This window comes from Cnephaeus nilssonii (genome assembly GCF_951640355.1).
Source record: "Cnephaeus nilssonii genome assembly, chromosome: 13".
In the NCBI taxonomy this organism is placed as follows: Eukaryota; Metazoa; Chordata; class Mammalia; order Chiroptera; family Vespertilionidae; genus Cnephaeus; species Cnephaeus nilssonii.
The window spans coordinates 44,663,804-44,678,563 of record NC_137084.1 but is presented as its reverse complement, the minus strand read 5'-3'; the positions used below and the strand labels follow the sequence as shown (position 1 = coordinate 44,678,563).

At 54.1% G+C, this 14,760-nt stretch overlaps 1 protein-coding gene across 1 annotated transcript in view; it reads right to left on the bottom strand.

Moving 5' to 3' along the window:
- The window catches only part of SLCO2B1 (solute carrier organic anion transporter family member 2B1), a 62,764-nt gene extending 49,590 nt beyond the window's left edge, over nucleotides 1-13,174 (bottom strand). Inside the window, exon 1 of the mRNA XM_079788721.1 lies at nucleotides 12,749-13,174. Within this exon, the coding sequence (XP_079644847.1) occupies nucleotides 12,749-12,764 (16 nt within the window). The 5' untranslated portion in view covers nucleotides 12,765-13,174. The remainder of the gene's footprint in view (nucleotides 1-12,748) is intronic.
- Nucleotides 13,175-14,760: the final 1,586 nt, after the last annotated feature.

Here is a 14,760-nt window from a genome sequence, read left to right as displayed (position 1 = left end):
AGCTGCTCACCACGACACAGCCTTCAAGCAGTGGCCCCGGGGGTAGGGACGCACAGTCTCAGCCCGCCTTGGGCAGGAGCAGTGACATACAGGTGCTCCTGGACACTGAGTCTGTGTCTGGGTCTGTCTGGCTTAGCCTGGGATCAGACGTCTGGGGCCAGGTGCAGGGGCCAGGCTTGGTGCGTAGTCAGGGCATAAAGACTTTTCCTGGGGGTCGTTTGGAATAAATACCAACACCTCCAGAGGAGAGCACCCTGCATGCCATCACAGAGCTAACCAGCCCAGTCCCCAAATCATATATCAAACCATGCTGTGATTGGTGCAAAGAGGGCCCTCAGAGTCATCCTATTCAACATCCCTCCCCCGCCCCCCCATCTGAGGCCCCAAGTGGTGTGACGACTCAGGAGGCAGAGAGGTGGTAGAACGGGACACTGGCCCCATCACACAGGTCCGTTTTCTCCCATGGCAGCCACAGCAATCATGTCAGTATCCCACTCACTGTCTTGAGAGGAAGCTGAGCCCCTTCAGAGGCATCTCCTAGAGCAGTGGTCGGCAAACTCATTAGTCAACAGAGCCAAATATCAACAGTACAACGACTGAAATTTCTTTTGAGAGCCAAATTTTTTAAACTTAAACTTCTTCTAACGCCACTTCTTCAAAATGGACTCGCCCAGGCCGTGGCATTTTGTGGAAGAGCCACACTCAAGGGGCCAAAGAGCCGCATGTGGCTCGGGAGCCGCAGTTTGCCGACCACTGTCCTAGGGTCTCCTGAGGTTTAATAGCAACGAGGAGCCAGAAGTCCGGCCTTGGGAGACTCCACCCCTGACTTAGATGGAAACCCCCTGTACCTTCTGGCAGCCCAGGCCTCCTCGGCCTCCCTCCCCTCCGGGGCTCTGCTTCCTGTGGAAGCCTCCTCCATTGTTTCATATGCTTCTCAACCTGCAGGAGTTTCCTCCCATTCAACAGGCTCCTTCTGGAGCCTGGAAACCGATCTGAGGACACCTCTGCCCAGGCCTGGAAGGCACGCTCAGGGAGGGGGCTCCAGAGGCTGGGAACTGCCCCAGCGGGTGGTTTGTGCTCCTCGCGCTAGGAACCTGGGAGCCTGAGGACATTTTTTTAAATTGAGATATAATTCACATGCCATAAAATACAGCCCTTTAAAGTACACAATTCCGTGGTTTTTAGTATAGTCAGAAAGTTACATACCATCACCACTAATTCCAGTGGGGTTTCCATCACCCCACTAAGGAATCCCATACCTACTAGCAGTCACGCCCCATTTCTCCATCCTCCAGCTCCTGGCAACCACTAATCTCTTTCCTGGCTCTCTGGGTTTGCCTATTCCAGGTATTTCATATACATTCATATACATGAATCCACACACGACGTGGTCTTTTGTGACTGGCTTCTTTCACTTAGCACAGCTTTCAAGGTTCTTGCATGTTATAGCATACATCAGTACTCGTGTCTTTCGATGGCTGAATAATATCCCATTGTATGCACAGACCACATTGTGTTTATTCAGTCATCTATTGATGCACCTCTGAGTTGTTTCAGGTGCTCTGAACATTCACGTACAGATTTTTACTTAGACATATGTTTTCAGTTCTCTTGGGTATATAGCCAGGAGTGGAATTCCTGGGTCATCCGGTAACTCTGTTTAACTTTCTGAGGAACTATCAAACTGTTTTCCCAAGTGGCTGCACCATTTTATCCTGCCAACAATGTATGATGACTTCAATTTCTCCGCATTCTTGTCAGTACTTATTGTTAGCTGTCTTTTTGATGATAGCCATCCTTGTGGGTGTGAAGTGACATCTCATGTGGTTTTGATTTGCTTTCCCCCAAGGGCTACTGATGTTGAGCATCTTTTCATGTGCTTGCTGGCCATCTGTGTATGTTCTTTGGAGAAATGTCCATTCAAATGGCTAGAGGAGCTTGACGGAGGAAATGAAAGTGTGTGTGGCTGGGGAGGGGTGCCTTTTTGGGGCATAAACACTCAGAGGAAACAGGAGATATTGAAACAAAAGTGACACCTGACGGGGAGGCGATGAGGCGTTGGCTTAGTGAAGGGCAGCGAGGGAAACTCTGCAAAGCTCACGGAAGGGTTCCTAACAAACTCTCAGAGGATATAGGCGGGGCCGTTCTAAGCCCCAGGGCTCTCACCAGCAGAAACCAGGGAGTCACTATTGCAGGTGCTTCGCTACATGCTCTACCTGCTCGTGCAGGCTCTCCGCAGCTCAGTGCCTTTGGTGCTTTCATTGTCTCTGTGCTTCTGTGGAGGGCACCGAGGCTCAGCGGTAACTAGGTCTGCGGGGTGACATTGGTGCGGGGACTCAAGCTCAGGTGTTAATCCCACCATCGCTCGATGCTCCTTGTACCGGTTTGATGAGGGGAAGAAACACAGTGCACTAGCCCAAGCAAACCTCGCCAGGCACCCGGAAGACAGCAGTGCCAAGGGGCCAGGCCAGCCAGATGATGGGCTGGAGCCGAGGCTGGGAAGGCAGAAGTCACTGACTTGGAGGCCCAGCTCTGAAAGAAACCCAAGGGATAGAGGAGGGAGAGGGACAGAAGGTCAGTGGACCCGCTCAGAACCTTCCACTTCCCTGTGGCCCATTCCACAGCCTGAGCCTCTGAGCAGAAGAGGGAAGCACTGGCCCGACCCCCTGGGTTCTGAGACCATGAGTCAGTGTATTGAGTGGTCAGTTGGTCACTAAATGGGGCTGGTCCGGCAGGTTGTCCGTCCCCTCTGAGCCCTTCCTGCGGGCTGAGGCCTCTCCTGAGGGACCGGCAGCAAACAGTCCTGATAGAGATCAGAGCTCCCCTCAGAAGGAGGGTCCTGAGTCCAGGGCTGTGTGTCCTTCTCCTGTGACATCCTGGGGGCCCTTCACGGTCCGTGAAGACTGTCAGGGGCCAGCCTTGACAGGAGAGGGGCAGTTGGGGGAGTGAACCTGGCCTGGGCCGGGTAGCTGTAGGAATGAAGGGAAAAGCAGAGAGCCAGACCCCAGTAAAAAATCCCAGCCTTTCACTCCAGGTAGGCAAACAAGTTTTGGGGCCCCAGGAAGGTCAGGTAGTTCCAAGAGCCGGAGCCCTCAGCTCCAGAGCTAGCAGGCAAGGGGTCTGCGTGCCTGTCCGTGGGTTGTGTGGCTGGTCCACACACGGGCCCACTCGTGTCCATCGGCTGGCAAGTCACCAGTCGGGCTAGCCTTTCAGGAGACTTGTCCACTTGGGGTGTTGCCTGGCCACCTGCCTGCAGCTGGTCAGACAGTCGCCCTGAGACCTTGTTTTCCAGTTCAGTCAGACTCCGGAGGTAGGTCCACAAGGCAGAGGGTCTGCCTCTAGCTACCCCTTCCAGGGGCAGGAATTATCTTCCCTCTCACCAGCTGAGTCCGGGGTGGTGAGGGCCAAGGTTTCAGAGAGCTGAGAGGGAGGGCCGCCTTCCCCACTTGCTCTTTGCTGGAAAGACTCAGGGGCTGCTTTCTCTATCACCTTCCAGCGGCCAAGAGCAAATCCCAGGCACATGGTCGGTTTCCAGGTCCTCAGACCCGGTCTGAGCCCCAGCCCTCCCCACCACCACCGACCTGCTACATGGGCCTGAGTGAGACCCTCCACTTTTCTGAGCCTATTTCTTCATCTGTAGAGTGAGGACACAACATCTACTCCCAGGAGATAAGGCATCTAGGGCGCCTGGCCCAGGCCTGGCACACCGCAGGCCCCACTGAGCCCCACCGCCCTCCCCTCTCCCGGTAAACTTCAAGCCCTCAAGACCACGAGGCCCAACTGATCCCATTCCCTTCCATGCACATCTGACTCCTCCAAGTTAACGCCATCTCTGGATTGTCTCTCCTTCTCATCCTAACCCCAGTCAACCATAAGCCCTGAGCACCTGGACCCCTTCCCTCCATGCACACTCACTGTCTTGGGAGGCAGCTGCCCAGGTTTGACTCCCCAGCTGCAATCCTGCCGCGTGGCCTTAGACGAGGCGCCCCTTGGCCTCTTCATCCCAATGCAGAGATGATTATCCCCACTTCCCAGTGCAGACAGGGTCCACCAGGACACGTCCACCTCACATTCAGCTGGGACACTAAAAGCCCAAAACCATACCTTAATGTCCACATTAACTTGATTTTGATATTCCACTGTTTTTATTAGCATTTTCCCTTCTTACTCTTCCCTGACTGACCAGACCAAGCAAATGGCTTGACTGCTTGTTACAGGAACTTCCTGAAAAACCGATCTGCTTTTCAAGGGAAACCATCAACAGAGTGTGTACCCACAAATTCTTTGAATCTCTATCCCCAAGAGCTGTTTCCACCCACAAATCCTGTAGTGTTGGGTCATGATTCTTACCCAGTTCTAGTCAGGATCCTTCACCCTCTACAGCAAGTGGCTCGGAGGGAGGAGCTTGCCCTAAGAGCTACCATAGTCGAGCAACACTGTGAGGCCAACTGAGCTGGGCACACTCACCCATCATCCTAGCAATCCTTTCAGGTGGCTGCTGTGACTCCATAATACAGATGAGGAAACTGAGGTACAGAGAGGGGAGGTGACTTATCCAGGGTCCCTGGGCTGGTAAATGGAAAAGCCTGGACTGGAACCCAGATCTGTCTGATTCCAGCAACCACAAGATGGTGGCTATAACAATGGCCTTAGAACAAACGCAAAAATAATCCCCATGGAGCCATTTCTTCTTCAGGCCTGGCTTCCCGAATTGTCAAAGGTGGTTGTATGGGGACAGTCTGTCATTCTACCAGCTGATTCTTCTTCGTGTTTTTTTTTTTTTTAATATATATATATATTTATTGATTTCAGAGAGGAAGGGATAGGGAGAGAGAGATAGAAACATCAATGATCAGAGAGAATCATTGATTGGCTGCCTCCTGCACGTCCCCTATTGGGGATTGAGCCCACCTCCTGGGCATGTGCCCTTGACCGAAATAAAACCCGGGACCCTTTAGTCCGCAGGCTGACGCTCTATCCACTGAGCCAAGCTGGCTAGAGTTTACCAGCTGATTCTTTACCTAATCAGGGAGTCAGTCAATTCACTGGTCAGTCAACACCCTTTTCTGATGGCCGCAGGGCAGGGCTGGAGAGGGGTGTGGTGAGAGGGACACGTGGCCCCTAGTCCAGGGGGCTTGAGGATGGTTGGAGCTTAAGACTCAACCAAAGCCCAGATTTGAACTTTTAGGAGGGATCTGCTGGGAAATGCCTGAGGATGAAGGAGGAGGTCTTGGATCAAGCAGGAACAAGGCAATGATACTTTCTCTCTAGAATGTTCCAGCCTGCCCCTCAGCAGAGAGAGCAAGACCTAGGGTCACTTACACCTGGTATGGCCTTGGGCCAGCAATTCAACCTCTCTGAGCCTCTAAACTAGAGCCATAGCCTTGCTTCTCAAGCCTGTGTGATGGTCACACAGGATAACGTCCTTGATCAACTCCAAGATGCCTCATGAACGCCAGTTTTGTCAGCTTTTGCCTCCAACTCACCAGGGAGTCTATTTCCAGGTCGGGCCACCAGGCCTCAGAATAACTTAGTTTCCTTCCTGTGGGGGGCTCAGCCCCAGCATTACTCTCTCACCTCCTTCTAATCCCTGAGCAACACCAACCCCTCTGGGTGCCCCCCTCCTCTGCTGTCTCTTCTCCTCCCTCCCCACCCCATCCCCACCAGCTGCATTCTAAGACCTTTTCTTTTTTCCCCCTAATCATTTCCCTGTGCAAGAGAAGGATAGGTCCCTCTCCCACATATGCCACCACTCACACTTTGCCAGAGCCATCAAAGGACCTGGCAGAGACAAAATATAAGGCAGAGGTTACAACTGGGAGGGCCCGACCCATGTGTAGCTGTGTGAGCTGTGGACCATGAAGTGAATGACACCCTACGGAGTTGGGCCATGCATAGTCCTGCCTGGGGTACATCTGACTCCTGGACATTTTTGGAGGGCTTGCACAATGCTTGGCTTGTTGAGTGTTTTTAAACAAGTTAGTTTCCAGCATTTAAAAGTCAGAAAATTTCACATAAAACTCCAGATTTTTGTTTTCTTTTCTTGGAAGATTAGCAGATCTGGAGACAATGGGCCCACATTCCCATATGGCAACACTCAGCTAGTCCAAGCTGCTTGGCCTACACGTGGCAATTTGTCCTATTGGAGTCTCTTTGGGGGTGCCTGCCTGGTCTGCTTCCTGGACCCTCTTCACCTGCCTGGAGGATTCCCTGCCTGTGACCCCACAATAACACTGGGCCTGGGGAATCCACTAGAGAGGAAGCCAGGGCCTGGTTAACCCTTTGCAGAGTGAGAAAACAGAGCCAACTAGGGCCATGACTTGCCCAGAGTCACCATGGCAGGGACAGAGCTGGTCCCTGTTGGTTTAAGAGTGAGAATGAAAATTCATTCCACACACACTGACAGCTTCCCAAATCAGGCCCCAGGGGACCCAGAGATAAGCAGACCCACTCCCTGCCCCTGGGGAGCTTCCAGTGTGTGAGTGTGATGGGGCAGGGGTGGGAGAGGGAAGGGGGGTGGGGGTGGGCAGACACCTAACACAGAATCACAATGACATGTGCTCACTAATGTGACACTAGGAGTTTGGGGACTATGGAAACACAGTGTAGAGGCCCTAGCCTAGATTGGAAGATTCTGGAAGGCTTCCTACAGGAAGAACCATCAGAGAGAAAGGCAGCAGTATGAAAGTGCAAAGACTGCTTAAGGAACAAAGAGTCTGGCAAGACTGGAATGCTGGGGTCAAGGTAGGGAGGTGAGGCTAGAGCAGTCGGAGGGGCCAGGCGGAGGGGCTGGGATTTGTTCTGAGCCCAGGGATGAGGTCTGATTGGGCTTCCTAGGGAGACCTCCATGCCTGTGGGGGGGAGAGTGGAGAAATCAGGCTGCGAACAGGAACCAAGGAGAAGGCAGGAGTGGGGTCTCGGGCAGGGAGTGGTAATGGGCCTGGGCCAGGTAGTGGCACATGGAGAGTTACCCGTGGATGCACCCGTGGGGAGTGGGATGGGCAGGGCTTGGTGGGAAAGCAGCGGTGGGGAGTGCAAGAGGCCGAGTTGTCCTGGCGGCAGGGAAGGGGCACAGCTTTCTGTCTGGGTGTGCCACCACTGAGGCCAGAGCTGTAGGGTGGTGGTGAGTCCAGCCATAGACAAGGTGAGGTTGGGGTGGCACCCGGGGCACCTAGGGGGAGATCCCAAGAGCATGGGCTTCAGGAGGGCCCATGAGAGGGTATACCTTGAACCAGACCTCTGGAAGCCTGGGAGGCACGTGTGGAAAAAAGGTAGCAGAAGCCACAGGTGGGTAAACTTGCCCAGGGAGCCTGAGGAGCCCCCACCATGGGCCTCAACTGAGGAGAACACAGCAAAAGGAGGAACCATATTGGAACTCTGTTCAGGTGCCAAAGGTGGTGGTGATGCGGGGGGGGGGGGGGGGGGGGGGGGGGCGGGGGCGGTGTTTGTCACTAAGGAGCCAGGATGTTTTTGGAAAGTCCACCAGCTTCCAGCACTAACACACCCACAGCCCAAGCCTGCAAAGGGAAATATCCCCAAGAGCAGATATTGGTCAATCCATTCCTCATTACGATGGCACATACCTCTCTCCGGAGGTGCTGGCGTGGAAGGAGGGAGCCGCATGATAGCCAGGGCCTGCCTTGAGCCTCGGCCTGCTGGCCTTCCTGCCTCGCTCCTGTGGCCCAGGCCAGCTATCTCTCCCTTCATAACCCCCGCCCCCCTTTGTGGGGCAGGTCCCTCAGCCCTTCCTCTGGGCTGCGGAGCTCATCACCCCCTTGCATTCTTTCTGGCCCCTCTTATCTGATTAGGCAATGATCAACCCAACAGAGCAGAGGCCGTCCTGACCTGTGCCCTGAAGGACCACGTGAGGTCCCTGCTGAAACCCTCTTGGTCAAAGACTTTGGGTTAAAATATTGGTGTTGCCACACTGTGGCTGTGTGACCTTGAGCAGCTTATTCAGCCTCTCTAAGCCTCCGTTTCCTTCTCTGGAAGTGAGAGAAGAGTCTCACAGGAAAGTGCCCTGCCGGTTACACTGAAGTCTTCAACCATGGTCAGCCCCTCCTCCCTCCCACGCCATCTGCCGAAGCCCGAGTACAGAAGCCTCAGCCTCAAGGAGGTCAAGGCCACTGGGAGCCACTCTGTCTCATCCCCTCACCCCTCGTAAACATTATTCTCTGGGCCCCACTAGGTGCTTGCCATTCCCCAAATTCACTGCGGTTTTTTCCACCCCTCAGCATTTGCACAGGCTCTTACTCATCCTGGAGTGCCTTCCTCCTCCTCTGCAAACCACTTCTCATCTCTCAAGACCTGGCCCACCTTAAAATCATGATTGTTGATTTTGAGGTAAACTGAATGAGGGAGAAAACAGAGTGGGGGTGGGGGGCTGTAAGGGAATTCCAGGGCAGGGTGGGGGCTCTGTGGGGCCCCTGGGTGATCCAGGGCTGGGCAGGGAGGGGGAAGACTTAAAGGCATAGATCTTGGCTGTCATCTTTGGGAAATTCCTCCTCCTAGCAGGACCCTTGGGTGGTCTGCTGGGCGGACAATAGCCTGCTTGAGGTCCAGCTGTTGCAGGCCTCCCAGCTGCTGCAGGCCTCCCAGCTGCTGCTTCTTGAAGGAGATCCATGCAGGGTGGGGGAAGGGGCCAAGCACTTTCTGGTGGTTTCCAAGCCAGGTCAGGGACCCTGTGCTGGGACTTTCTGTTCCCGGTGCTGGCCCCAGCTACCCATCTAGACCCAAGATGACCCTAAAAATGGTGACGAGGGCTTATGGGGAGGGTGCGCCCTGAGCCCAGTTTCCTTAGGCCTAAAACTCAGAGCCTGAGGCTCAGAGATAAGTGTCATTGGCCCAGGCCTTGTGGCCTCCAACCGCTACTTCCAGCTCATCACTCTCTGTGCTTTACTCCCAAAGATCCCCGTTGTACTTCGCCTCACTCCACATCATGAATCTCCAGTCTTCAGGGGGCTTTCAAAACAGGTTGGAGGGAGGGAAGCAATGCCATGAGGGGAGGGGAAACATGAAGAGGACGGAGGACAGTTTAGTACTGAGCCTTCCCCAGTACTGCCTGGGCTGAGTTCTGGGGCCTTAGGAATGAATCAATTCAGGCCCCACCCCCAGGGAGCTGCCAGTCTGGTGAGTTGGGTGTTGTTCTTTGGAATGTCAAGCATTGGTGCTTAGGGCTCAGGGCTGCAGGCCATGAGGGGCGGTAGGGGCGGTAGGGGCCAGGTTTACTTCCTTTCCACCGCTAGGGTGTGGCTGAGGCCCAGGCTGGCCCCCTACAGATAGCCAAGGCCCCTAACACTGAAGGGAAGACCGGACCCTGCCCACAGCAGAGGCCTTGCTCCACTGCTCCCGCCAAAGACAGAAGACTGAGCTTCTCAGAATAGGAAGGGAGCAAGTGACCACCTTGGCCAACACTGTACAGACGGAGAAAGTGAGTCCCAGAAAGGGACAGAAGCAGACTGGACATTGGATGCCTGGCACCCGGCTGGGCGGTCCAAGCAAGCGCTCCATTTGGTTCACAGCTGCCCGACATCTGGCTCAGCAGACAAGGCCCAGCCTGGAAGGAAATAACTCCTCCCCACATACATACTGCCCGCTCCCCAGTCACTAGCACCCAGGGAACAGCTTGCTTTGTCTGGAGTCGGGGTGGGGGAGCAGGGGGGGGAGGGAAGTGCCCAACGTAGGTGGAGGCTCCCCAGTGTGGGGTCTGTGGAAGGGCAGATGAAGCCACGTGGGCACTGACAGAGAGGAAAGGGCTTTGGCATCAGGTAAAGCTGGATTCTGGCCCCCACGCTGCTGCTTGCTTGCAGGGCAACCTTGGGCGAGTCACTTGCCCTCTCTGAGCATCTGTTTCCTCTCCTATTAAAAAGGGTGAGAGCATGTCACTGCAGTCTCATAAAGCCAGTGCTGCAGAGCTGAGATTTGAACCTCGGGCTGCGGGTGTTTTCTCTTGCCCCAGCTATCTGCCCTGGATTGGCTCACATTTGAACCCAGAAGAGCTGGGGAAAGCAACAGAAACAACACCATCAAAGGAGGATGAACCACAGAGAGAGGGTCAAACAGCATATGGGAGAGAGGCTACCGCTAGTGGAGAATCAGTCTGAAAGGCTTCCTGGGGGAGTGGGTGTTTGGAGGCATTGGAAAGTGGCAAATTTCACCAGAATGGGATGTGGGTGGAGGGCGGGGCTTCCAGGTGAAGGTAAAGCTGAGCAAAGGTGTAGAGGGGGGACAGTGGCTTTTCTGAATCACAAAATGGGATTGGCTTTAGATCAGGGGTGAGGAACAGCTTGCCCTTTGGGCCCTGGAAGGCCCACAAAATCATCTGGTCTGGCCCTGCCAAGGCAGTAAGGGTGAGTTAATTAAATGTTTGACCAAATACATAGCAGGCTAATTTTTAAGTTGATAATTTTGTATGGCCCACGACTGATGTTATAATTATCCAAATGGTCCTTGTAGAAAAAAGGTTCCCCACTCCTGCCTTAGCTCATGTCCTCCAGCCTCTCCCCCACAGACAAGGAAGCTCTACGGGTCTCTGCTGAGAGCCACATCTGACCACGACTCCTCTCTGCCTCTGGCTGGGACTGCTGGTCCCTCCCCCTCCAGCGAGCTGGGACTGGGTCTCTTTTCATGCTGCAGGCTCTGGACCTGCCCCACCTGCATCCCCACGTCCCTCAGAGTGCTCTCGGACCGGAAAGAGAGCCTGGGGAAGCGGCCACGGCTCGGGTTGGGACTTAGGAAGATAGGCCAGGTGTGCCTTCTGGTGGCAGAGTGGGCCAGCTTCCTGCTTTATGGGTGTAGGTGGTGGTGGTGGTGTGTGTGTGAATTAGGGGGCAGCTAGAGATTATTCCAGAACGGAGCCTAGCAGGGCTCAGAATAACAGTCAGGGTAGGGCAGGGCTGGGGAGCTGGTGCAGTAATGGCCAAAGTCTCTACTTTAGTTTCTTCCCATACCCATAGGATCGCCAACTCTCCCTCCCATAGCTCACCAAGGCCGAGGGGGAAACTGGTTTGTCAGTGGCCCATCTCCAAACCTCATTGTCATCTCTCCTGTCATCTCTCCTGTGCGGGCCCCCAGAGGAAGTATCCATCCCCACCCTTCCTGCCAGGCCACAGTCCCCAAGCCATGGCTGTGACATAGCCCCGTCTGCCTGCTGGGCCCACTAAGCCTCAATCAGCCCACAGAGCCCTCACGGCCGCACTCCAGGGAGCAAGCCCGGCCTTGCCTGAGTTGGTGTGAGGCTAACACGGTTAGGAGGGGTCAGACAGCTGAAGGGACGCCAGAGGCGATCGCTGCAGGGTCCAGCACGGAGAGCCACCCTGTCTGAAGATCAAAGATTATTTGTTTCTTCCACTTTCCTCCCCAGGCCTAAGAAAAGTTCAGCGCTAAGTTCAGAACCACCGCCCTCTCCGCACGGTGCTTCAGTCACTCCCCAGGCTTGGCTCCTCAAGGCTTCCAGGCATTTCCCCTCTGGCCTCCTCCCCACCTGGCAGCCGATGCACACCGTCTCTGCTGATCTTTCTGTTGCTCTGTCTGCAGATCTGTAGGTCTGTCCTGTATCTGTCTCCTTCTGGTTGTCTTTCTCACTATCTCTTCTCCTAGTCTCTTCGGCAGCCCTCTCTCGGGGGCTGGTCTCTGCATGCTTCTGGGTCCCTGTGCACGCTCCCGCAGACACCTGCTAATCTTTGTCTTCTCCCTGTGTCTGTCCTGGCCTGGCCTTTGTCTGACTCTGCATATCTCTGGGCTTGTTCTGTCTCTGACTACACTTCTCTCTACCTCTCTTTTTTTCTGCTGTGTTTGTCTCTCTCTTTGGCTGCTTCAGAGAGGGGAAACAGGGCTTGGTGAAGGAATCAGGGGGCCGGGGGGAGGGGCGGGGGGAGAAGTTGCCTTTCTATTGCCCTGTTGGTTGTGTGGACGAAAGGGGCCACATGCTGACCTGACAAGCTCAGGGGAGGCCTGCATGGCGGTCTTGCAAACTCAGAGACCTAAAGTAACCACAAAGGATGGTCTGAAATGAAACTTTAACTAAAAGCAGTTATGGTGCGTAGTCCTGGGCCCTTTACTTTAACTGGGCCTATTTGCATCTATGGTAACATATCCTTGAAATGTCAGGGTAACATGTAACTTCCCTTTTTCTGGACCCCTTGGGGCACAACCTAATGTGCCTGAGCACCAGGATACCACAAATTCCTTCATTGTTATCATGTTAATTGTTGACTGTTAACTATCCTGTACCCACCTAAGTACGTGTCTATCATCTTACTTTTTATCCAATCCCAGAGGTTTCCCTGCTTTGCTTTCTCCCACCTCTCTCTCTCACCAGTGGATTTCATATAACCCACCTATGTCCCCCTCCTTTGGTTGCAATGTATAAAAATAGATGAAAAAACTGCCATTCTCTGGAGCACTATCCCAATTCGTTGAGATACTGCTTCCTGGCAATAGTCAACAGTTTGGCTCAAATAAACTCACAAAAATTCTTTATAGGTTTGAATGTTTTTACGCTAATAGTCGCTATGTCTCATAAGGTCCCCTACCTCCAGCTGAGTAAACAGCGTCCCTTCCTGCCCCTCCCGCAGTTCACTCATTCATTCCACACACTCTCACAGGTGCCGGGCCCTGGGTAAGGAACGGCGAGCCCCCCACCTCACCCCAACACACCCATTTTGGCTCAACAGCTGCACCCTCCACATTGAGAATGTGGCCCCCATATTCCCTCCCAATACCCCTTCCTTACTTCGTCCGGACTTACCTATCCTGGGTCCCATGACTGCGTGGGGTGCAGTGAGTTCCAGCCCCTGTTTCAACCCCAGGACTGGAGTGTAGCAGGAAAGAGGGAGTGAGCTCTTATCAGGGACTCCCAGAGACAAGTCTCAAGCCGCAGCAGGCACGCGCTAACGTGGGGCCTCCAGGCACTGGCCGGTGCTTCTTCGATCAGAAGGCAGCTACTTTTTCCAGGTGTGGGTAGGGAAGTCCTGCTCAAACTTGACCCCACTCTCCAAGTGCCTGTCTGCCTTGATCACTTGTTTCTTCTGTCTCTCTCTGCTCCGGCCCCCTATCTGCACCCTGGCTTACAAACTCACAATCTCTCTTTCTCTCTCTGAATCCCTCTGATCTCTGCCTGGGGCAGCCCAGGGCCAGTGGTGTAGGAGGCTGGGTTTGTTTAGATCCAGCCCCACTGATGGGAGGAGGCTGCTGTCAGCCTGCTTCTTCCCAGCCTCTTGCCTCAGCATTTCCCTTGGATATTTTTTCTTCCTCTGTTAGCAGTGGAGAGGTGGGGCCAATGGGAGTGTCCCCAAGCCCTGGGGTCATTCAGTCCTGATTCTTCTCACTGTGCTCCCTGATCCACTAAGCTCTTAACCCCCTCACTGAACTTCTGTTACTATTCATGAGCCCCTGTTTCCCCACTGTCCTCCTTCACCGAACCCCTGTCCTCCTCAAGCTCTGGTTCCCTCTCACTGAACCCCCATCTCCTCCAAGGATTTAGAGCAAGGAGGGACTCTGTCCATTGGGAATCGCAATGGCCAGCCCACCTGGTAGGGACTCACAGTAGCAGCTCCATAAAGCATGGCCCTCTCGATGCGGGGGGGGGGGGGGGGGGGGGGAGGGGGGGGCGGGCCGTGGAAGGAAGGGGGAGGAAGAGCAGGAGGACAACTATGAAATGAAATTTCCAGAGTTTCATGGGCTGAGGCTGAGGATGGAGGACTTGGAGCCAGATGGACCTTGAGTCCCATCTCAGCCCATCTCAAAATGTCAATCACTGGTCAAGTGGACTTAGGCAAGTCTTTGCACCTCTCTGAGCATGTTTCCTCATCTATAAAGAAGGGACAATATTCCTCACCTGCAGGGCTGCTGTGAAAGTTTGGTGAGCAAGAAGCCATGTCTGAAGTCCTGGAGCTCAGAGAAGGGAGCAGCAGAGGTGCTCAGAACCAGGCAGCATGAAGGAAAGCTAATCCGCCTGCCTCTTCCTGCTTACTCAGCATTTTCACACATGCAGCCCCCCAGGCCCTCCTATTGACCTGTAGGCCAGGAATTTATTCCCTCAGGTGACAGATGAGGCATTGAGTCTCTGGATCTGCCCAGAGGTCACCGAGCTAGTAGGGGAACCTGACTCAGTTCCAGGAATAAAGTCTTTGCATGAAACGGGAATGTGGGTTTGGAGTCTAACTTTCAGGGTATAATGACTGAGAAATATCATCAGCGCCACTTGGCTCCTAGTGGCTGTATGAGGATTTTAGGAGGAAGTGAGGAGTATCCTATATAATAAAAGGCTAATATGCAAATCAACTGAATGGCGGAACGACTGGTCGCTATGACACACACTGACCACCAGGGGGCAGATGCTCAAAGTAGGAACTGGGCTCAGCGCTAAGGATGTCCGATGGCTAGCCATTAGTCAGACATCCCCCGAGGGCTCCCAGACTGCGAGAGGGTGCAGGCCAGGCTGAGGGACACCCCCCCCAAATGCAAATATTTTGTGCATCAGGCCTCTAGTTGGAAATAATCACAGATTGGCCTGGCCCATAGTAGGAACTGCGAGTCCTCACTGAGATTGGTGGAGGTGCAACTTTCCTGATTCCAAATGGAAGGTGCATGGTTGAGAGAAGGAAGGTTCCTTTAGACTTTCTGGAAGCCCAGTTGCCCCTAGCTTGGCTCTGGGGGATGAAGAAATTATGCACCTAGATGGGTCTGGGTGTGTGCTGGGGATGCTGTAGGCAGTTAGACAGACATGAGCAGAGCAAGGACATTGGGCCAGGTACAGAA